This window comes from Molossus molossus, unplaced genomic scaffold (genome assembly GCF_014108415.1).
Source record: "Molossus molossus isolate mMolMol1 unplaced genomic scaffold, mMolMol1.p scaffold_m16_p_6, whole genome shotgun sequence".
NCBI lineage: Eukaryota > Metazoa > Chordata > Mammalia > Chiroptera > Molossidae > Molossus > Molossus molossus.
Window position 1 is genome coordinate 18,777,933 of NW_023425399.1, and position 24,567 is coordinate 18,802,499.

At 42.2% G+C, this 24,567-nt stretch overlaps 1 protein-coding gene across 3 annotated transcripts in view; it reads left to right on the top strand.

The window, feature by feature from the left end:
• The first annotated feature begins 843 nt into the window (after positions 1 to 843).
• SAMHD1 (SAM and HD domain containing deoxynucleoside triphosphate triphosphohydrolase 1) overlaps positions 844 to 24,567 on the top strand; it is a 55,227-nt gene continuing 31,503 nt past the window's right edge. Inside the window, exons 1-5 of one of the 3 annotated variants that reach the window (XM_036245001.1) lie at positions 844 to 1,141; positions 5,514 to 5,580; positions 13,282 to 13,351; positions 19,666 to 19,826; positions 23,247 to 23,362. In XM_036245001.1, coding sequence (XP_036100894.1) covers positions 931 to 1,141; positions 5,514 to 5,580; positions 13,282 to 13,351; positions 19,666 to 19,826; positions 23,247 to 23,362 — 625 coding nt within the window. In that variant the 5' untranslated portion in view covers positions 844 to 930. Of the gene's footprint in view, positions 1,142 to 1,427; positions 1,465 to 5,513; positions 5,581 to 13,281; positions 13,352 to 19,026; positions 19,049 to 19,665; positions 19,827 to 23,246; positions 23,363 to 24,567 lie in introns of those variants that run through there. The other 2 variants (XM_036245003.1, XM_036245004.1) reach the window with 2 other exon arrangements.

Sequence of the window (24,567 nt, forward strand, 5' to 3'; positions counted from 1 at the left end):
ATATAAAGTTGTACTTTAGTAATGGTAGTAACAGTCCTTTTGCCAGTTAATTGCAAGCAAGGACCAGGATTTATAGAGAACGTTGGGTCCTGCCCCAGAGTGGCTAAAGTGTGTGTGTGGTTGGGGGAGAGGGAGGATGCTTGCCATTTTCTCAGACTGTTACCACCAGGTAGTAAAAGTTCTTGAACATAAATTTTAAGTCATCAGATTGGCTCCTTCCTTCCTCTGGGCAGGGGATTGGGATAGAGAGAGGAGCTGAGGATTCTTTTACAGAGAAGTTTGAAGTCAGCTTCTGTATGGAAACCTGAAGATAGGCTAAGAGTGCATGGATAGGCATTCCCAGGGCCCTATCACTGGCCAGCGATACTGTGGAACTTGTGAAATGCAAAAAGACAACTTTCACATCAAATTAGAAGTCATTCCAGGGTCTTCCAGTTCCTTGCCCATTTTTCTCTTAACTGGGAAGATGCTGGCAGTCTGATTGCCTTTTAGGTTTCTTTCCAGTTTGGGGTATCTGAAACACTGATAAGCCTGGGCTATCATTTGGAGGAAGGTACAATCAATTCACCATAATAGTCCCTATTATGGATGGTAGTTAGACTTCCACGGGTTCTGGGCACACTCTTTTCTCTATCCCACCCTTATTAGCACCACCCTTAGTTTCTGTTTCTCGCTGCTCAGTTTCCCATAAACGCCGGGGCGCGGCAGAGGACGTTTGGTTGGTCATTGCGTTTGCGCAAGGGGCCTGACGGCTGAAGTGTCTGGGCTGTCTTGCCCCCAAGGTCTGAGCTGTCAGTGCGCCTGCGCGGAAAGCCTGTAGGCTGGCTAAGCCGAGAGGACTCGCAGCCAGTGTCGGGCTGTCAGTGCGCTTGCGCGAGAGCTGGGCGCCGAGGTTCTTGACTGAGCTCCGCTGGTCTGTGCTGAGTAGCCATGCAGAAAACCGATTCGGAGCGCCCCTCCAAGCGGTCCCGGTGCGATGATAGTAGCCCAAGAACGCCGCCAAACACCCTTTCCGCAGCGGAGGAAAGGTCCCCGGGTTCCCGACTCCCCGCCGACCGCAGGACCTGGGACTCGGAGCAGGTGTGCAGCTTCCTGCAGCTCAATGGCTTCAAGGATCCTGCACTGCTGGACCGCATCCGAGGTAGCAGGCTAGAGGGCTGAGGGACTGAGGCGCGGCGACCCGAGCCGGGGACAGCAGGCCTGAGAGAAGGCGCCCTGGGGCCGTGAGCAGGGGGCCTCAAAGAGGACCCAAAGCGGAGAAAGGAGACTCGATCCCGGAGGCACCAGGACCGGAGGACCTGCGGCGGGGAGCGCGCAGAAGGGGTGACGGGAGCGGAGAGCCCTTGTGGGAAGGGGCCCTGAGGCGGGGAAGGGAGACCTGACGCGGGAGGCAGCAGAGGGGGCGGACCTGAGGCGCGGGAGCCCAGGGCTGATGCCCTGAGATGGTGGAAGGAGAAATGGAAGGTGGGGGTCCTGTAGGCAGGAAGCTAACCATGGGGGTAGTGAACCTGAGTAGGGCAGTCGGTCCAAGTGTGTTGGGTTTCTTCAGAAACTTGCCACCCCTGCGTCCGACAGGCGAGACTCAGGTCCCTTTTTTAGTTAGAAGAACCTTTCCCCCGGACCTTGGTCAGAGGATTAGTGTCATGCGGGCTCCCAGGCTCTGGAGACCCCTAGGCCACCGAGCTCCTTGAATACTTGCCCCGTTAGATCATGTTTTGATGCTCTTAAGTTTCTTTTTCCCCGAAATTTGGGGATTTCCCAAAGGGAAGGGAATTTGTTGAGTTACTCTCTGATTCCCAGTCGCCTACCAAAGCATCCCAGTTAGGGCTCAGTACGTGATTGTTGACTGTACTTGCAGAGCTTGGTAATGATTATGTCTTCTCCAAAAGCAGCTTCTCTTGCTAAATATGGGCACAGGTTGTTCAGTTGACCACTGACCTCCCAGCAGTCCACAGCTGGACCACATCACATGGGGAGGTGTGGAGCTTGTGAGTTTTAAGCGACTTTAGTGGCTCAAGTGCAAGCATCCATCCACTCGAAATCAACTCAACTTCCCCTAATGAGTGTGAAGCTTAATTTATCCGGCTTTATTCTCAGAGGTGTTCAGTAGGGAGGTGGTAGGATTTGCATATTCTGCAAACATTTGGGTGGAGCCCTGTTTGTCTCTGGGGAATTAGTGTGGGAGGAACTTTAGTGATTCAATCTAGAGATAACTTGATGGGTATAGAAATTGTACTTCTCTTTTTTATTTTCCTCTACTGCTGGGATTGGAAGTTTTCTTTGAATAGCAACAAGTGGGGATGAAGTAGTTTATATTTTCTGTCTCCAAAATGTGATTGGCGATGTTGGCTCTGTTTCAGTGGTGTTCTGTAGATTAACTCATCAACTTTCCAAATGATCTGTTCTCTGGAGCCGGCAGTCTAATGCCAATAGGAGGCACTGCATGATTTTAATTGGTAAAACTGATCAAGTGGTCCCAGTTGCTCGTTTCTTACTGTCTGCTTTGTCTTGACTAACCTTTAGTGAGACTTCTTTCTCTCCTTCAGGTCCCTGAACTCTTGTTTGCCTCCCAAACTGAGCAAACACCAAAAAAGTCGCATATGCCCCCTGATCAGCTTCTCCTGGGAACCAGCTGGCCACAGCAGGACACTGCCCTGTCAGACCCCGCTGGAGTCTCTTACCTTCCAAAGATTCTGCTTGTCTCGCTTGCCTCTCCTTTAGTCTATAAAAAACAACACACTTTTTCTGTTTGATTTTGAGCTGCTTATATATTTCTGAGATTGGAATGTTCTCCCTACTGCACTAGTCTTTCTAAATCCACATTTGTTTTTGTTGTTGTTGTTGTTTTATCCTCATCTGAGGATATTTTTCCATTTATCTTCAGATAGAGTGGGAGGGAGGAAGAGAGGGAAGGAGAGAGAGAGAGAGAGAGAAAAAAAAACATCAATACGAGAGAGACACATTAATTAGCTGCCTCCCGCTTGACTCTGACCAGGGCTGAGGTCAAACCACAACTGTGGTATGTGCCCTTGACCAAAATCAAACCCAAGACTCTTCGGTCTGTGGGCTGGTGCTCTAACCACTGAACCAAACCAGCCAGGGCCAGATTTGTTTTTATATGACAAAACTAAGCACAAGGTGCTGGGTCCCTTTCCTCATGATGGAATACATCTCATAGGAACCCTAAAATTTAGAAGCTATAATCCATTTTTTTAAACAGATAATGTGTTTGAGGTCTAAAGATGTTAACTAACTTTCCATAGGTCACACAGCTAGAGAAAGGCATAACTGTTCCTGGCCGGTTTGTCTCAGTGGTTAGAGTGTCAGCCTGCAGACCAAAGGGTCTCGGGTTCAATTGCTGGTGAAGGGCACATACCTGGGTTGCAGGTTCAATCCTTGCCCTGGTTGGGTTCATGCGGGAGGCAACCAATCAATGTGTCTCTCTCACATTATTGTTTCTCTCTCTCCCTTCCCCCACCCCTCCCTTACTCCCTTTCACTCTAAGGATCAGTGGAAAAAATATCCTCAGATGATGAGGCCCTGCCAGTGTGGCTCAGTGGTTGAGCTTCGACCCATGCATCAAGAAGTCACTGGTTCGATTTTCAGTCAGGGCACATGTCCAGGTTTGGGCCCGATCCCCAGTGGGGGGCATGCAGGAGGCGACCAGTTGATGTTCTCTCTCATCAATGTTTCTATCTCTCTCTCCCTCTCCCTTCCTCTTTCTAAAATCAATAAAGGAAAAAAAATTTTTTTTTAATATCCTCAGATGAGGATTAACCAAAAGAAAAAGGCAGAGCTGGATTTTAAGGTTAGGTCTTTAGACTCCAGAACTCATTTTAGCTATACATTAGCAAGTGTTCTTATCAAAACCATTGGATTCCCCTCAACAGTAAAGGAACAAACAAACCAATTTTAAAAAAATTGAAGAGCATACCTAAAGTTAAAAATCAACTAAGAGCAAGGGGGGCGAGGTTCAAATGAGCAAAACACAGTAAACCATCCAGTAAACACAGAAAAAGACATTGTCTCAAGAGTAATTTTAAAAAATAATGATTTTTTAATTTAGTTTGGAAAATATTTAAAGATTGATAATAGATGGTCTCGCCAGTATGGCTCAGTGGGTTGGGTGTCGGTCTGTGTATCTAAGGGTTGCTGATTCGATTCCACGTAAGGGCACAGCTGATCAGTTGATCAGTGGTTCTCTTTCATCGATGTTTCTCTCTTTCTCTTCCTTCCTCTCTCTCTAAAAATCGATAAAAACGTTTTTGGGTTTTTTTTCCCTCACCTGAGGACACTTTTTCATTTTTTGTTCAGATAGAGTAGGAGGGAGAGAGAGAGAGAAACATCGACGTGAAAGGGACACATTTAAGCGGCTGCCACCCACACAACCAACCAGGGCCGGGGACAAACTGCAACCAAGGTACATGCCCTTAGCGGGAACCAAACCCAGGTCTCTCTGGACCGCAGGCCTACGCTCTAACTGCTGAGCCAAACCGGCCAGGGCAATAAAAACTTTTTTTAAAGCACAAATGATAATAGGAGAAATGAGTAATCCAATAAAGTTGATGAAATTGTCAGTAGGGTGGGAAAAATAGATGATAAAAAATGTAAATTTATTTGTGTAAAATTATATAATTGCATAGATAAATGTCTTCAATGATACCCAAAATGTTAACAGTGATTATCAGGAGAATTTAAGTAAGTTTTGATATTTTATACTTTATATTTTTGTATTGTTTGAATTCCTTACATTGAAAAATTTTTTAAAGTCATTTTCATGTAATGTTTGTTTGTTTTTTCATTTTGGAAATTACTTCCTCATTTCCTCTCGTTACCATCTTTTTATTTTTACATGACCATGGAAAAAAGACCTTTTAAAAAATTTTTTTTACCCATTTCCCCACTTCCCCTTTGGTAACCATCAGCTTGTTCTTTGTATCTAAAGGTCTCTCATTATCTTTAGAAAGATTTTTGTTTGTTTGAAAATAGCGTAGAGTTCTGGAATCTGAGATCAGGAAGGACTAGAATTAATTATATAGAAAGAGAAAGAAAAATAAGCCATATATATGTCTTTCAAAACACAGAGTATTTTGTGCTTTACTTGGAGGTTTTAGAACTAACTGAACACTTTGGCCACTCCTCAGGCAGTGGTTTTGACCTGACTATTCTAAGAACAATAGGCTTTTCCTGTCCCCATCCCAAGCCTTAACTGTTTTAGAAGGCAGCTGACAGTTTTGCAGCTGGACTTCCTTGCAAGTAATTTACTCAACTAATTTAAAAAGTTTTACCTGATTTATTATAAAAACCTCTTGATATAATTTTCTAATTAAAATTAAGACCTTCCCAGTGGCAAATCAGAAAAGTGGTATTTGACACAGTCCCTTGCATGTTGTGGGTGCACTCAGTAAATGTTGATCTGAGTAAATTCTGGTGGATCCAAATGGAAAGAAATAGAAAAGCATATGTTGTAAATACTGAAATCACTCATCTCTTTTTTCTCTTTTCTTCCATAGAAAAGAAAATCACAGGTTCATTACTGCCCTGTCTTGATGAGTCTCATCTTGATAATCTTGGAATAGGGTAAGAATTATAAACTTCACATTGTAGCCAACCACAGTTGTGACCTTTTTATTCACTTTTGAGAGATGAAGCCCAAGATTACTGATATTAACTGCCCACCTTTTAAATCTAGGAAATGTTTTAAATAATCCACTACCTGCTGGTTAGTTTTTGGTTATATTTGCTGTGTAAAGCCTATATTTAATATTACTAATGATTCCTATTTTTTAAAATTTTACTAACAAGAATTCACAAAGTTGGTAGTGACCAACGTTTTTCTCTTAATTTCAGGATAATTGAATTATGCACACCAGAATATGTTATGAACTGGTAGCGTCAAAAATGTTGGCAAGAAAAATCAAGGCTAGAACCCTATCTTGATCATATTTCTAGGTCTTCTTCTTTTTTTTTTAATCCTCACCCGAGGACATTTTTTCTTCTTCTTTTTTTTTTTTTTGTTCAGATAGAGTGGGAAGGAGAGAGAGGAAGAGAGAGAGAGAGAAACATTGACATGAAAGGGACATATTGACTGGTTGCTACCCACATGACCCCAACCAGGGCTGGGGACAAACTGCAACCAAGGTACGTGCCCTTTGCGGGAACCGAACCCAGGTCTCTCTGGACCGCAGGCCGACGCTCTAACTGCTGAGCCAAACCAGCCAGAGCTCCTTAATTTTTTTAGATAGAGTAGAAGGGAGAGGGGAGGAGAGAGAGAAAAACATTGATGTGAGAGAGACACATTGATTGGTTGCATCCTGCACAGGGATTGAACCTGCAACCCAGGTATGTGCCCTTGACCGGGAATAGAACCCAAGACCCTTCAGTCCACGGGCTGACGGTCTAACCAGTGAGCCAAACCAGCCAGAGCAAGGAGGATGCAATATTTAAATATTTAAATATTCCTTAAAGTGGAGACTTTGCTTTGTTTGGAGAACTGACAGCAGTGGTGAAATACAGTGTTACTTTCTAGAATTCCTCTTAGCTAAATGTTGTTTGTGGTAACAGTCATCAAAGAATCAAAACAAGGGGTTATACTGAATTTCTTCATGTACTATTGCTTAATAATGGATAACGCAAGTAGATTGTGGGAAAAAGATCATTTTTGCCTGGCTGGTGTGACTCAATGGTTGAGCATCGACCCATGCACCAAGAGGTCACCAGTTTCATTCCTGGTCAGGGCACATGCCCAGGTTGTGGGCCCAATCCCTAGTGAGGGGCATGCAGGAGGTGGCCAGTCTATCTTCTCTCCTATCAGTGTTTTTATCACTCTCTCCTCCCTTCCTCTCTCTAAAATCAATTAAGAAAAAAATACATGCCCTGGCCGGTTTGGCTCAGCGGTTAGAGCGTCGGCCTGCGGTCCAGAGAGACCCGGGTTCGGTTCCCGCTGGGGGCATGTACCTCGGGTGCAGTTTGTCCCCGGCCCAGGTTGGGTTGTGTGGGTGGCAACCACTCGATGTGTCCCTTTCACGTCGATGTTTCTCTCTCTCTCCCCCTCCCACTCTATGTGAACAAAATATGGAAAAATGTCCTCAGGTGAGGATAAAAAAAAAAAGAAAAAAATACATGAAAGGTTTTTGTAGGAAATAAGAAACATTGTCACATTAAATGTGCACATCAGGTGTAAGAAACATTACATTTCAGAAATGATGAAATACAGAAATAAAATTTTATTGTAGTCTAACTATTCTGGCCCATGAGTACTTTAAATCTTTGTCTAAGGTATTTATTTTGTCATAGCCTTTGCCAAAACAAAACAAAAAACTTCTATGTTTTGGGTGACTTTTTATTGACTTCACTGATTTCTTTCTTTTTTGGTTGTTTTTTTGTTTTTGTCTATTTATTTGTTAATCCTCACCTGAGGATATTTTTTCATTGATTTTTTTTAGATAGAGTGGTAGGGACGAAGGGAGGGTGAGAGAAACATCCATGTGAAAGAGACACATCAGCCCTGGCCGGTTTGGCTCAGCGGTTAGAGAGTCGACCTGCGGTCCAGAGAGACCCGGGTTCAGTTCCCACTAAGGGCATGTATCTCAGTTGGTCGTGCGGGTGGCAGCCACTCGATGTGTCCCTTTCACATCGATGTTTCTTTCTCTCTTCCTCTCTCTCCCTCCCACTCTATCTGAACAAAAAAATGGAAAAATGTCCTCGGGTGAAGATTAAAAAAAAAAGAGAGAGACACATCAATTGGTTGCCTCCTGTACAACCCCAACCAGGCTGGGGATCGAACCCAAGACCCTTCAGTCCATGGGCTGATGGTCTAACCCCTGAGCCAAACCAACCAGAGCAAGGAGGATGTAATATTTAAATATTTAAATATTCCTTAAAATGGAGACTTTGCTTTGTTTGGAGAACTGACAACAGTGATGAAATATAGTCTTATCTTCTAGAATTCCTCTTAGCTAAATATTGTTTGTGGTAACGGTCACTAAAGAATCAAAACAAGGGGTTATACTGAATTGCTTCATGTGCTATTGCTTAATAATGGATAATGGAGGTAGATTGTGGAGAAAAGATCACTTTTAACAAATGTCCTTTGGATCAGAATCTTCAGGGACCTCATCTTGCCTCTTTCTTTTCTTTTTTTTTTTTTTTTTAATCCTCACCCGAGGACATTTTTCCATTTTTTATTCAGGTGGGGGGGGGGGGGAGGAACAGAGAGAGAGAGAGAAACATCGACGTGAAAGGGACACATCGAGTGGCTGCCACCCGCACAACCGACCAGGGCCGGGGACAAACTGCAACCGAGGTACGCGCCCTTAGCGGGAACCGAACTCGGGTCTCTCAGGACCGCAGGCCGACGCTCTAACTGCTGAGCCAAACCGGCCAGGGCTCATCTTGCCTCTTTCATAATCACTTTTCAAACCCCCTTCTCCCTCTCAAAATGCCCCTTACTACCTTTTTTGTTTTGTTTTGTTTTTATTGAGTTTTTTAGAGAGAGAGGAAGGAAGAGAGAGGAACATCGATGTGAGAAACATGAATCAGCTGCCTCCTGCATGCTCCCTATTGGGAATTGAGCCCACAACCTGGTCATGTTCCAACCAGGTACATGCCCTTGACCAGGAATCAAACCCACAACCCTTCAGCCCATGGGCTGATGGTCTAACCCCTGAGCCAAACTGGCCAGGGCTCTTTCTTTTTTTAACTAGTGATTGCTTGATGAATAGTTTCTTTTCACGTTTTAATTGAGTGGTGAATACTGAGTATCAGTTCAGTAAAATACTGGGCAGTGAGGATAGTTTAGACTTGATATTATTTTCTTTGTGACTCCTGGTTGCGCTTGACTGCAACTATATTTACCTTGAATCAGTTATACCTCACTTACAAGTCCTTGAAGCCTGGCCTTTCCCTATGCTTGTTTTATCAAACTGATGAGGTGGCCTTGGCCAGATAGCTTAGTTGGTTAGAGCGTCATCCTGATAGGCCAGGGCACATACAAGAAGCAAGCAATGAATGCATCAATAAGTGGAACAACAAATTGATGTCCCCCCCCCCAAAAAGTCAATAAAGCCCTGGCCAGTTTGGCTCAGCGGTTAGAGCGTTGGCCTGCGGTCCGGAGAGACGCGGGTTCGGTACCCGCTAAGGGCACGTACTTCGGTTGCAGTTTGTCCCCGGCCCTGGTTGGTCGTGCGGGTGGCAGCCACTCGATGTGTCCCTTCATGTCGATGTTTCTCTCTCTCTCTCCCTTCCTCTCTCTCCCTCCCACTCTATCTGTACAAAAAATGGAAAAATATCCTCGGGTGAGGATTTAAAAAAAAAGGTCAATAAAAAAACAAAAACAAGAACTGATGAGCCTGGCCATTGTGGCTCAGTAGATTGAGCATCATCCCATGGACTGAGGTGTCCTGGTTCGATTCCCGGTCAGGGCATAAGCCCAGGTTGTGGGCTCAATCCCCAGTGTAGGGCATGCAGGAGGCAGCCGATCAGTGTCTCTCTCTCACACATCGATATTTCTATCTCTTTCTTCCTTCCTTTTTCTCTAAAAAAAATCAATAAAAAACATTAAAAAAAAAAACTGATGAGGAAGATAGAGGACTAATGAAATACAAGGTATAATGCTTTAATGATTTATCAGCTATAATAATGCTTCTATACATTCCAAGAAAATTATTCTTAGATTTGTGTCACCCTGGGTCTCAGGGTACAACATAGAGGTCAATGTAGTGCTTCTGACTCCAAGTCTATCTAGGACTTTTAGCAAAAGATTTGTTTTTTCAATCTAGTTAGCTAGTAGATCAGGAAAGGCAAACCCCTTGCCTGCTACTCTGTTGACACTCAGCCAGGCTAATATGCCTGGACCAATTAGTAAGTGTAAATGAAGCAGTGTAACTGAACCCAGGTTTGGCTGCCTGCCACAACAAAACACAAACTTGTGAGACAGGTGCTGGTGAGAAGAAAAGAGGTTTTTAAGTGATGGCCACCTGAGAAGATGGGGAACTCTAGTCCCAAAGCCCGTCTTAACTTCTCAGTGCAGGCAGCGTTTTTTTTAATCAGGCAGGAGAGCGAAAGCAGAACAAAGAAATCAGGGGGAGCGCTCAGCTGGTATGGCTCAGTGGTTGAGTGTTTGACCCATGCATCAAGAGGTCGCCCGTTCAATTCCTGGTCGAGGCACATGCCCAGGTTGTGGGCCCAATCCCCAGTGTGGGGCATGTAGGAGGCGGCCAATCAATGTTCTCTCTCAATGATGTTTCTGTCTCTCTCTCTCACTCTCCCTTCCTCTCTATCTAGAAAAAGAAAAAGAAAAGAAATCAGAGGGAGGACCAGCCAGTTTGGGTCAGTGGATAGAGCATCGTCCCATGGACTGAGAGGTCCTGGTTTTTTGTTTCTTTTAATCCTCACCATTTTTTTTATTCGGATAGAGTAGGAGGGAGGGAGAGAGAGAGAAACATCGACGTGAAAGAGACACATTGAGTGGCTGCCACCTGCACGGCCAACCAGGGTTGGGGACAAACTGCAACCGAGGTATGCGCCCTTAGCAGGAATCGAACCCATGTCTCTCTGGACCGCAGGCCAATGCTCTAACCACTGAGACAAACCAGCCAGGGCTGAGAGGTCCCGGTTTGATTCCTGGTCAGGGCACATGCCTGGGTTGCAGGCTTAATCCCCAGAGGGGGGTGTGCAGGAGGCAGCTGATCAGTGTTTCCCACATCAGTGTTTCTAACTCTCTCCCTTCCTCTCTCTCTAAAAAAATCAATAAAAATATATTATAAAAAAATAAATAAGTAAATCAGGGAGGGGGCTGTGGACATGCAGGTAGTGTTCTTGCTGGTCCTGATGCAGATCTTTAATGTCAGCCACATATGGTGTTAAAGCTACCCCAGGCCCAGGCAGGATTCCCAGTTTCTGTAATATGCTTAAGAAAAGGCTGTTAGCGATTTATAGCAGGCATGATTAACCATGCCTGTGTTGTTGTTTTGTTTTTTATCTTCACCTGAGGACATGTTTCGATATTTTGTTCAGATAGAGTGGGAGGGAGAGAGAGAGAGAGAAACATCGACGTGAAAGGGACACATCAAGTGGTGGCCACCCACACAACCCAACCAGGGCCGGGGACAAACTGCAACCGAGGTAGGTGCCCTTAACGGGAACCGAACCCGGTCTCTCCAGACCGCAGGCCAACGCTCTAACCGCTGAGCCAAACCGGCCAGGGCTATTTTTAAAATTTTTTTTCTTTTTTTTTTTTTTTTTTTATCCTCACCCAAGGATATTTTTCCATTTTTTGTACAGATAGAGTGGGAGGGAGAGAGAGAGAGAAACATCGACGTGAAGGGACACATCGAGTGGCTGCCACCCGCACGACCAACCAGGGCCGGGGACAAACTGCAACCGAAGTACGTGCCCTTGGCGGGAACCGAACCCAGGTCTCTCAGGACCGCAGGCTGACGCTCTAACCGCTGAGCCAAACTGGCCAGGGCTAAAAATTTTTTTCTTTATTGATTTTTAGAGAAATAGAAAGGGAGAGGGAGAGAGAGAAACAATGATGAGAGAGAGCATCGATTGGCCGCCTCCCGCATGCCTCCCACAGGGGATCAAGCCCACAACCTGGGCATTGACCCTGACCGGAATTGAACCAGGGACTTCCTGGTGCATAGGTCGATGCTCAGTCCCTGAGCCACGCCTGCGGGCTTGATATTGATCTTTATGGTCACCATTTTTGAATTGGTCATCTGTACTTTTGTCACTTGAATTCCTGTGACTGGATGGTGAGTGTCAGCTGGATCTTGAGGCCAGGCTGCTGCCTAGGTTCACAAAGGAATGGAAACTCTTGAACTGTGAAGTATGCTAAAAAAAAACTTTTAACATGCACGCTCCAGTTTTGAGAAAAATCAGGTTAGAGTAACAAACTGGTTTAACATTTACAAAGATTAATATAGGTGGCTTTATTTAAATTCTTTTGTAAGTTTACTTTGTTAGTACAGTCTCATTTTAGTTCTATGGCTAGTCAGACTAATATAAGTAGTATACCACATTCAGCAGTATAACAAATTACAGGATTTTGAGCTGTTTAATTTCTATTAAATTCTTTCTCAAAATTGGAGCATTATGAGGGATTACTGACAAAGTAAGATGGGTATAAATAAAGCTAAAACTTTCACGTATATTTGATTAGTACTAATAATCAATAAAAAAGTCCATTAATGCACTGATCATGTGACTGACAACCACCCCTGCTAAGGAGTCTTGTATTGTTCTGCATTTTTAAAGCTTTCATTATATCCAAGACATTTGCATTTGATTTGACTGTTCTTAATTACAGTAAGCAATAATTATTTCTCTTTGAAAGTTATTTTATTTTATTTTTTTGTACATGCCTCTAGTGGGAAGTGAACCCAGGACTCTCTGGTCCGCAGGCCGACACTCCAACCACTGAGCCAAACTGGCCGGGGCTGAAAGTTATTTTGATATGACAAAGGCTTAGTTGTTAAACAAATGTCATCTTCCTACAGGAAGACTACATATAACATCTTTGGCCAATTTAGATAATTGTTTACTTATTCACCACTTGGTTACACTAATAAATTCTTAGATCTTGTAGTTAAAACACTGCTGAGGGATAAATATTGAATTTATTATCAGTAATAATTTCTGTAGTACCTGTAATCATAGTTAACATTCTCCTATAGCTATTGAGGGCAGGAACTGAGTCTTTATTGTAACCCCAGTGTCGAACACAGTCTACTCCCTTTTCAGCCCTGTGATGTAGATGGTATCATCCCTGCGCTATAGATGAGAATGTCAATGTACCAAACAAACAAGGTTAAATGACTTTGCCAAGATCACTTATGGATTCCATGTGCAGATGTGAGCTAGTTCTGTCTGATTCAAAAGTCCTTTTTCATTATCACTATGTTCTACTTCAAGAGTGGTATTTTGAGTTTTCACTTGTATGAGTCATGCATATTCAGGATTGTGAAGGTATGTGTTAGGTTAAAATAGGTCTGAAGTATAAATTGAGCATTCAGTTGAGATGTAGGAGATGTTGAAGTCTGAGTTTACCAAGAGAGAAGATGATCAAGGGCAGAAACCTAGGGGGAGAGTTTCATGTCTTAGAAGCAAAGAAAGGAGAGCTTCTAGGAGGAATAATTTGAATTATTAAATTGTTCCTTTTGCTCTGACTTCTCTTTCTATTGGTGTAGATAATTTAGAGTTGATTATATACTATTATATACTTTAGCAATTGTTAAGCAAATAATAACAGATTTACCTATCCTGTTATAATTTTAGTTCCTTGTGGGAGAGAAGGAAGCTGCTTAATTGTATCAGACTGAGTAAAACTTGTGTTGATGCAGTGAAGGTAAGAGGAATCTAAGTTGTTTGTTTGTTTGTTTTTTAGAGTTTTTTTGTTAAATCCTCACATGAGAATATTTTTCCGTTTATCTTCAGATAGAGTGGGAGGGAGGGGGCGAGAGAGAGAGACATCATTGTGAGAGAGACACATCAACTGGTTGCCTCCCACATGACCCTGACCAGGGCCAGGGACCAAACTGCAATTGAGGTACGCACCACTCTTGTCCAGAATTGAACCCAAGACTCTTTGATCCTCAGGCCGATACCCCAACAAACCACTGAGCCAAACCGGCCAGGGCGGAATCTAAGTTTTTTATTGTTTTTTTTTTTTAAATATAAAGTGAGATAACTCAATTATCTGGAATTCATTTTAAGAAGAATGGAAGGGCCCAGCCAGTGTGGCTCAGTGGTTGAGCAGCGACCCATTAACCAAGAGGTCACCAGTTCAATTCCTAGTCAGGGCACATGCCCAGGTTGTGGACCAAATTCTCAGTAGAGGGCGTGCAGGAGGTGGCCAATGGATGTTATCTCTCATCGATGTTTCTATCTCTCTCTCCCTTTCCCTTCCTCTCTCTCTAAAAAGTCAGTAAAGTAAAAAAAAAAACCAAAAACAAAGAAGAATGGAAGGAGCCCTGGCTGGTTTTTCTCAGCAGTTAGAACATCATTCCTCAGACAAAAGGGTCTTGGGTTCAATTCCAGTTGAGGGCACCTACTTGGGTTTCCAGTCCGATCCCCGGAACAGGTTGGGATTGTGTAGGAGACAACCAAACCCTCTTTTTCTCCCTCACTTCCCTCCCTCCCTTCTACTCTCTCTAAAAAAATAAAAATAAATTAATGAAAAAAATATCCTTGATTAAACAAACAAATACTAGCCCAGCCGGTATGGCTCAGTTGAGCATCAGCCCATATACCAGGAGGTCACCTGTTGAATTTTTGGGCAGGGCACATGCCTGGATTGTGGCTCATTCCCCAGTAGGGGGCATGCAGAAGGCAGCCAATTGATGTTTCTCTCTCACTGATATTTCTATCTCTCTCTCCCTCTCCCCTTCTCTCTCTGAAATCAATGAAAACCTATTAATAATAATAACTTTCATGAATGTTTTGTACTTTTACTACATATTAGCCATAAATAATGTATTGTTTTACATGTTTTAAAATTTTATATAAATCATACTTCATATTAAGTAACTTTCCTTTAATAGTATATATTTTATATATATAATATGTAATAATTATTATATATTTATAATCCTCACCCAAGGATATTTTTTTATTGATTTTAGAGAGCGGGGAGGAGAGAGAGAGAGACCGAGAGACCAAGACCAGTTGCCTCCAGTATGCACCTGACCAGGGATCAAACTTGCAACCTGGGTGTGTGCCCTGATCGGATTTGAACTCAACCCTTCAATTGGATGGCATGATACTCCAACCAACTGAGTCACACTGGCCAAGGCTAACATATTTTTGAGAATCATCCACATTGACACAAACAGCCCAAGTTAGCACCCTTAACCATAGAATAATTTTTTTGCTGTTAATCCTCACCTGAGGACATTTTTGCATTGATTTTTAGGTAGAGTGGAAGGGAGGGAGGGAGAGAAAGAACATCGATGTGAAAGAGACACATCAACTGGCTGCCTCCCACACAACCCCAATCAGGGCCAAGGATGGACCGCGACTGAGGTATGTGCCCTTGACTGGAATAGAACCCGCAACTCATTGATCTGCAGGCCAATGCTCTAACCACTGAGCAAACTAGCCAGTGCTGATGAAAAATTTTTAAAAAGAATAAAAGTGGACAAATGAGATTTTATTAGCTACCTTGAATATTACATCAAAAATATTTGTGTTGTGCCCTGGCCAGTGTTACTCAGTGGTTAGAGCATCAGCCCCAGTACCAAAAGGTCGTGGGTTCGATTTCTGGTCAAGGGCATATACCTGGGTTGCAGGCTATTGGTGTGCATACAGGAGGGAACTAATTGATGTGTATTTCTCACATTGATGTTTCCGTCTTTCTCTCTCTCTCTCTGTCTCTCCCCACCTTCCACTCTCTCAAAAAATCAAAGGGAAAAATATCCTCTGGTGAGGATTGTTAATCCCCCCCCTTGCAAAAAAAAGATTTATAAAAACAAGAGAAAGTGCTCAGAATGCATTTTGACATGAAAAGAGTATGTGTATACTATGATATTAAATTTTGTTTTCTTTTTTATCCTCACCCAAGGGTATTTTTCCATTGATTTTTAGATAGAGGGGAAGGGAGTGAGGGAGGGAGAGAGAGAAACATCAATGTAAGAGAGACACATCGATTGGTTGCCTCCCACATGACCCCAACCGGGCCAGGAATCAAACCTTCAACCTAGGTATGTGCCCTTGAGTGAGAATGGAACTGGCGAACCTTTGTCCGAAGGCTGATGCTCTAACCCCAAGCCAAACCGGCTGGGGTATGATATTAATTTTTAAGTTCTTTATTTTGTTTCATAAAATTGCTTGAATTTGTTTTAGCATACCTAGGGTGAAAGAAATGTTTTAAAAACAGTTATTACACACCAAAAAAACAGTTATTACACCTGGAAAATTGACAGTGAAGACTTTTAGACGGGTTAAATGTAGATCATAGAATTATTTTTATATCTTTTTTAAAAATATTTTTCTTTATTTATTTTAGAGAGAGAGATAGAAACATCGATGAGAGAGAACATCGATTGGCCTCCTCCTGCCTACTCCCCACTGAGGATTGGGCTCAGAACCTGGGCATGTGCCATGACCAAGAATTGAACCGGAAACCTCTTGGTGCATGTATCAACAACGCTCAACCACTGAACCACACTGGCTGAGCTGCTTTGATAAATTTTTTTTTTTTTAACATTTTTTTCTTTATCCTCACCTGAGGACATTTTTCCCTTTTGTTTTTGTTCAGATGGAGTGGGAGGGAGAGAGAAAGAGAGAAACATCGACATGAAAGGGACACATCAAGTGGTTGCCACCTGCATGACCCAACCAGGGCCGGGGACAAACCGCAACCGAGATACATGCCCTTAGCGGGAACCGAACCCAGGTCTCTCTGGACCGCAGGCTGATGCTCTAACCTCAGAGCCAAACAGGCCAGGGCTAAACATTTTTTTCTTTATTGATTTTTAGAGAGAGAGGAAGGGAGAGGGAGAGATACAAACATCGATGAGAGAGAACATCGATCGGCTGCCTCCTTCATGCCCCCGACTGGGGATCAGGCCCACAACCTAGGCATGTGCCCTGACCGGGAATCGAACTGGCGACCTCTTGGTGCATGGGTCGACACTCAACCACTGAGCCACACTGGCTGGGCTCTTTGATAAGGTTTAATGATTAAATGTATTCTTATTTGTTTGTGATGGTTACATTGATCTTGTATAAGGGGGAAGAAATAGACCAGTACAGTAAGTCCTTATCTAATGTTGTGAATAGTTTCTTGGATACTGCAACTTTGAACAAAATGACATAATTAAACCAGTTTCACCAAAAGCTAACTGATATAAAGAAGAGTTAAGTTCCTATGGCATATTTCTGGTCACAAAAACATCACCAAACTTCTAAATAAGGACCCAAAATGTTTAATACATTGAAATTATTGTGAGCTATACTTACATTTAGAGAAGGATTAATAAAAACAAGTAAGAGAGCCTGGCTGATGTGGCTCAGTGGTTGAGCATCAACCCATACACCAAGAGGCCGCCGGTTCAATTTCAGTTCAGGGCACATGCCCAGGTTGTGGGCCCAATCCCCAGTGGGTGGCATGTAGGAGGCAGCCAATCGATGTTCTTTCTCATCGATCTTTCTATCTCCCTCTCCATTTCTCTCTCTCTAAAATCAATAAAGAAAAAAAAATCAGTTATGTCCCTGGCCTTGGTTTGGCTCAGTGGTTGGAGCATTGGCCAGAGGACCAAAGGGTCGCAGATACATTTCCCAATGAAGGACACATACCTGGGTTGCAGGTTCAATCCCTGGCCCCGGTCAGGGTCGTGCAGGAGGCAACAGGTGGATGTGTCTCTCTTACATCGATGTTTCGCGCGCTCTCTCTCTCTCTCTCTCCCTCTCCCTCTCCCTCTCTCCCTCCCTCTCCCCCTCTCCCACTTCCTCCCTTCCACACTTTGAAAAATCAATGGAAAGCCCTGGCTGGTTTGGCTCAGCAGTTAGAGTGTCGGCCCACAGACCAAAAGTTGTGGGTTCAGTTCTGGTCAAGGGCACGTACCTCAGTTGCAGTTCGTCCCCTGCCCTGTTTGGTGTCTTGCAGGAGGCAGCCAGTCAATGTGTCTCTCTAGCATCAATGTTTCTCTCCCACCCCCCTTCCTCTCTCCCACTCTATCTGAAGATAAATGGAAATAAAGTGTCCTCGGGTGAGGATTTAAAAAAATAAATAAATGAATGAAAAAATGTACTTGGGTGAGGATTAACAACAACAACAGCCCTGGCCAGTTTGGCTCAGCGGTTCAGCATCCGCCTGTGGACCAGAGAGTCCCAGGTTCGGTTCCCGCTAGGGGCACGTACCACAAAAATAATTAATTTAAAAAAAACAAAAACAACAACAACAACAACAAAAAAGTCAGTTATGGACAGTTAAGAAAGATGTATCTTTAAAGAAACATAGAGGGCCCTGGCCGGTTTGGCTCAGCGGTTAGAGCATCGGCCTGCGGTCCGGAGAGACCCGGGTTCGGTTCCCGCTGGGGGTACGTACTTCGGTTGCAGTTTGTCCCCGGCCCTGGTTGGTCATGCAGTGGCAGCCACTCGATGTGTCCCTTCACGTCGATGTTTCTCTCTCTCTGTCTCTTCCTCTCTCTCCCTTTCACTCTATCTGTACAAAAAAATGGAAAAATGTCCTCGGGTGAGGATAAAAAAATAATAATAATAAAGAAAGAAAGAAACATAGAGGGGCATTAAATTTTTACCCATATTTATTTAATTTTTTTTCTTCATTGCTTTTTAGAGAGAGAGGAAAGGAGAAGGAGAGAGAGCTAGAAACATTGATGAAAGGGAACATCGATTGGCCACCTCCTGCATGCCCCCCACTGAGGATTGGGCCCACAACCTGGGCATATGCCTTGACCTGGAATCGAACCGGCGACCTCTTGGTACATGGGTCAATGCTCAATCACTGAGCCATACCAGCAGGCTTTTCACTGATATTTAAAGCTTCGTTTTAAACTCAGAGCGATAAGATAAGCCCTGGCCAGTTTGGCTTAGTGGTTAGAGCATCGGCCTGCGGACCAGGAAGTCCTGGGTTCGATTCTGGCCAAGGGCAAGTACCTTGGTTGCAGTTTGTACCTGGCCCCGGTTGGGGTCATGCGGGTGGCAACCAATCGATGTGTCTCTCTCACATCAATGTTTCTCTCTCTCTCTCTCCCTCCAGTCTATCTGAAGAGAAAGGTAAAAATATCCTCAGGTGAGGATTAAAAGATAAATAAATAAATAAATAAATAAATAAATAAATAAATAAACAAACAAACCTAGAGTAATAAGCCCTGGCTAGTTTGGCTCAGCAGTTAGAGCATCGGCCCAAGGGGCAAAGAATTGCTAGTTCAGTTCCACTCAAAGGCACATACCTCGGTTGTGCTTTGGTTGGGGTGATATGGGAGGCAACTGGTCAATGTGTCTCTCTCACATCGATGTCTCTCTGTCTCTCTCTCTACCCCCCTTTCACTCTGTCTGAAGACAAATGGAAAAATATCCTCAGGTGAGGATTAAAAAAAAAATTTTACTTATTACTTAAGAATAATAAGTAAATGTGAATTTATCTTTACTAAGTATACATATTTCTGAGTGACATTATAGGTACTATAGAATTTTATGTTCCTGCCTATGATTTCTTACCTACATGGTAGTAGGGTTTCTTTTATTTTTTCTTTTCTTTTCTTTTTTTTTTTCTTTCTTAGAATGTTAGTGATGGGTACTATATAGATACATTTAGAAAAAAATGTAGACACAGTGCCAGTAGTAATATGGCTTATGTGATCTGAATGAGTATGTTAAATGAGTATGTTTAACTTAAATGCAAAATTAACTTATAAAGGCTATTTAAATAATATATGTAATAAAAAGATTGAAATTCTTATCTTTCTGTTATTAGAATCCATTAGAAGAAGTAAAATATTCCCTGATCTAATATACTTGATCTGATAATGATATCTAAATAAGATAATGATATTAATATCTTGTCATTTCCCTTAGTATTAGTCTTGAGAACAATTAAACGGTTTTGACTTTGCACTGTAGATAGGCATGGCTGCATAAAAAGTTTTAGATCGAGTTATATGTATTGTTACTTATATTTGTTTAAACACAATTTTCTAGGTAATTAATGATCCTATCCATGGCCATATTGAATTTCACCCTCTCCTTATCAAAATCATCGACACACCTCAATTTCAGCGGCTTCGATACATTAAACAATTGGGAGGTGCTTACTATGTTTTTCCAGGAGCTTCACACAATCGATTTGAACATAGTCTAGGGTAAGAAGGGGGTTGGGGTGGGGAACTTAGAGTTATTAAGTACCTTCTCTGTCTCATGAAGTTATTGTCTCATCTTTTAGAGAATAGTTTTACAAAATAGTGATAATATATTTATTTTATTGATTAAAAATTGAGGTTTTATTGGTGCAGCCACTGTGGAAAACAATATGGTGTTTCCTCAAAAAATTAAAAATTGAACTGCCATTTGACTCAGTGATCCCACTTCTAGGAATATATTCTAAGAAACTTGAAACACTAATCAGAAAGAATATTTGTACCCCTATGTTCATAGCAGCACTATTTACAATTGCCAAGATCTGGAAACAGCCAAAGTGTCCATCAATACATGAGTGGATAAAAAGGTCGTGGTACATATACACAATGGAATACTATGCAGCTGTAAGAAAGAAAGATCTCTTATCCTTTGAGACAACATGGAGGGACCTGGAGAGTATTATGCTAAGCAAAATAAGCCAGTCAGAGAAAAACAAGTATCACATGATCTCACTTATTTGTGGAATATAATGAACAAAATAAGGTGATGAACAAAATAGACCCGCAGACATGGAAGTAGGGTTCAGACTGACAAACTTCAGAGGAGGAGGTGGGGGGAAGGGAATGGATAAAAAACCAAAGAACTTACATGCATCTGTGCATAACTATGGACATAGACAACAATGCTGGTGGCGGGGGGTGGGGGGGACAGGAGGAGGGTGTCATTGGGGGAAAAAGAAGAAATACCTGTAACAAAAATTAATTATTTAAAATGTTAAAAAATAAATTGAGGCTTTGGCTTACTTTGCTGTATTTTATTTACTTTATGTACTTTTATAAGCCACCCCAGATCCTTCCTGGAAAAATAATGAAAATGTCTACTGAGGTAATTTGGTTGAAATATTTATATTTAAAGCGTCGGCCCACAGACCAGAGAATGCCAGGTTCGGTTCCCGCTAAGGGCATGTACCTCAGTTGCAGTTTGTCCCTGGCCCTCGCTGGGATCATGTGGATGGCAACCACTCAATGTGTGTCTCTCACGTCGATGTTCTCTTTCTCTCTTCCTCCTCTCCCTCTCACTCTTTCTGAAGATAAATGCAAAAATGTCTTGGGTGAGGGTAAAAAAAAAAAAAAGCTAATAGGATTGGTTACTGGTGTAATTAACTTTGTAAGTTTGATTATTAATTTTCCTATAGTTCCTGTTTAGTCATGTACAGATTGCCCTTTGAAAACAGGGAATGTGTAAGTCAGAAAAGCATTCACAAGCTCAGAGAAGGTGGCACTTCCTGTGTATGCAACTAAGTTTGAGACTGGTTTGCTTTTCCATTATGAAATGTATAGCCAGGAGGACATAAGCAGAGAAGAACAGGACAATTTGCCATATTTTCATGAAGTACTCACAGTATTACTTTTTGTTTGCTTATTTTGAAGCTTTTTTTTTTTTTATCCTCACCCGAGGACATTTTTCCATTTTTTGTTCAGATAGAGCAGGAGGGAGAGAGAGGAAGAGAGAGAGAGAAACATCGATGTGAAGGGACACATCTAGTGGCTGCCACCCGCACGACCAACCAGGGCCGGGGACAAACTGCAACCGAGGTACGTGCCCTTAGCGGGAACCGAATCTGGGTCTCTCAGTACCGCAGGCCGACGCTCCAACCGCTGCGCCAAACCGGCCAGGGCTTGAAGCATTTTTAATTATCCAGAACACAAATGTTTATTCATTCATCAATAAATATTTATTGAAAACTTACTAGGCCCTACCAAACCAACAAGATAGCAATCGTCTCTCTCCTCATGGAGCTCAGCATTTAGAGAAGAAAGATACTGCATTCATTAAGAAATGACTTTCAGGGGGAAGTGCTACAAGTGCATTTAACATTTGTTAGGCATTTTATCTTCAATTTATGTTGTAAACATTACAAAGCAGAAATCCTGCTTTTTAAAAAATTGTGGTAAATATATAGAATGTAAAATTTACCATCTTAACCATTTTTAAGTACACAGTTCAATAGTGTTAAATATAGTTACATTATTGTGCCAGCAAGATCCAAAACTTTTTTTACCTTGCAAAACTGAAACTCTCTACCCATCAAATAACAATTCCCCATTCCCCCCTGTCCCCAGACCCTGATAACCACCATTCTACTTTCTGTTTCTATGAATTAGACTACTCTAGGTACCTCATATAAGTGATATATAGTATTTGTTTTTTTGTGACTGGCTGTTTCACTTTGTATAATTTCCTCAAGGTTCCTCCACGTTGGAGCATATGTCAGAATTTATTACTTTTTAAGATTGACTAATATTCCATTGTATGTATATATTACATTTTGTTTATCCTTTTTTCATTCATTGGTGGACACTGAGTTGATTCTGCCTCTTTGGCTATTGTGAATTATGCTGCTGTGAACACGAGTGTGCAAATATATCTTAAAGACCTTACTTTCATTTGTTTTGGATATATACCCAGAATGGAGTTGCTGGATCCTATGGTAATGCTAGTTTTAATTTTTTGAGGAACCACCATACTGTTTTCCCTAGTGGCTGTACCATTATACATTTACATTAACAGTATTCATGGGTTCTAATTTCTCCACATCCAGGCTAACATTTGTTATTATTTGTTTTGTTTTTTCAATAACAGCCATCCTAATGGGTGTGAGGTATTATGTCATTGTGGTTTTGATTTTTTATTTCCCTAATGATTAGTGATGCTGAGTCAAGAGGTCCTGCTTTGGGATTCTGTTTGTGTGTTCTTGCCAAGTTCTGAAACACTATTCTGTTAAGTTTTCCTAGAGATATATTACATTTGAGAAACATTAGAGTTCTTGACCTGGCCACTTTGGCTCAGCGGTTAGAGTATCGGCCTTTGGTCCAGAGAGACCTGGGTTCGGTTCCCGCTGAGGGCACGTACCTCAGTTGCAGTTTGTCCCCAGCCCTGGTTGGGTTGTGTGGATGGCAGCCACTTAATATGTCCCTTTCACATTGATGTTTCTCTCTCTCTTCCTCTCTCTCCCTTCTACTCTTTCTGAACAAAAAAAAAATGGAAAAATGTCCTCGGGTGAGTATAAAAAAAAGTTCTTGAGGACCAAAGTATCACTTTTTTTTTTTTTTTAATCCTCACCCGAGGACACCCTTGCACCCATCCTGAGACAGAGCGGAAAGGAGAGAGGGAAGAGGAGACAGAGAGAGAGAAAAACATCAATATGAGAGAGACACACTGAGTGGCTGCAACCCACTCGACCCCAACCAGGGCCGGGGACAAACTGCATACGTGCCCTCTGTGGGAACCGAACCTGGGACTCTCCAATCTACAGGCCGACGCTCCAACCACTGAGCCAAACTGACCAGGGCCAACATGTCATTTTTATCTTTCAAACAAAAGAGACTTTTTGGTTTTGATTTGTTTTTTTTTTTGTTTTGCAGTGTAGGGTATCTAGCAGGACGTCTAGTTCGAGAACTGAGTGAAAAACAACCAGAGCTGCACATAAGTGAACGAGATATACTTTGTGTTCAGATTGCTGGGCTTTGCCATGATCTCGGTAAGCTATACAAAGAACCAAGGCTGTTGTGAAAAACCATAACATGTTACCTCTCTTTGAAATAAACACTTTGACTAACCAAGAGAAATATAAAAGTTGTGTTTTAATTCTTCAGTTAACATTAATATAAATGTGCCATAGCATCTTCCTAGAATGATTTGTAAAACCAAGGCGTTGCTATTTTATTTTTATTTTTGTAGCCTCTCAGTTAATTTCCCATGTTAAACACTGTTGCTACAAATTATAAGTATTTCCTGATAGTGAGGTTTTCTAACTACTCTGTTTAGGATGATGTGAATTTGGTTTTTCTTTTATCCTTGTTGAATAAAATTGCCATTTACATTCAGTTACTTTGTCAGATACAATTTTCTCATAACCTAGACTATATAATCTGCCCTAGCAGATTAACAAAAGATTGAGAGAATTCATTCTCTTCCCTGACCCATCTGAGGTCTTGGGACACTTAAATCCAAGGAAAAGAATATTATCCATTTCCTTTGACACAGAAAGAGAAAAGAGACTGTATTTTTTTTCTTTATTGATTTTATTTATTTATTTTTATCTTTATTGTTGAATGTATTACAGATGTTCCTCATTCTTCCCCCACTGACCCCCTCCTCCCCACTCCCGCCCCCCTCCTGCCTTTTCCCACACTGTTGTCTGTGTCCATTGGTTATGCATATAAGTTCTTTGGTTTATTTCTTCCCACCCCCCAACCCCCTTCCCTTTGAGGTTTGTAAGTCTAGCAACCAATTTGTATTTCTTAATCCCTTCACCTTTTTCATCCATTCCCCCAACCCCTCTCCCATCTGGCAACCAACAAAATGTTCTCTGTATCTATGAAAATGTTTCTGTTCTGTCTGTTCATTTTGTTTGTAGATTCAATTGTTGATAGATATGTATTCATTGCCATTTTGTTTGTTCATATATTATTCTTCAAAAAGACCTTTCAACATTTCATATAATAACAGTTTGGTGGTGATGAACTCCTTTAACTTTTTATTGTCTGGGAAACTCTTTATATGGCTATCGATTCTAAATGACAGCTTTGTAGGATAGAGTAATCTTGGTTGTAGGTTCTTGTTTTTCATCACTCTGAATATTTCTTGCCACTCCCTTCTGGCTGCAAAGTTTCTTTTGAGAAATCAGCTGACAGCCTTATGGGAACTCCCTTGTAGGTAAATAACTGCTTTTCTCTTGCTGCT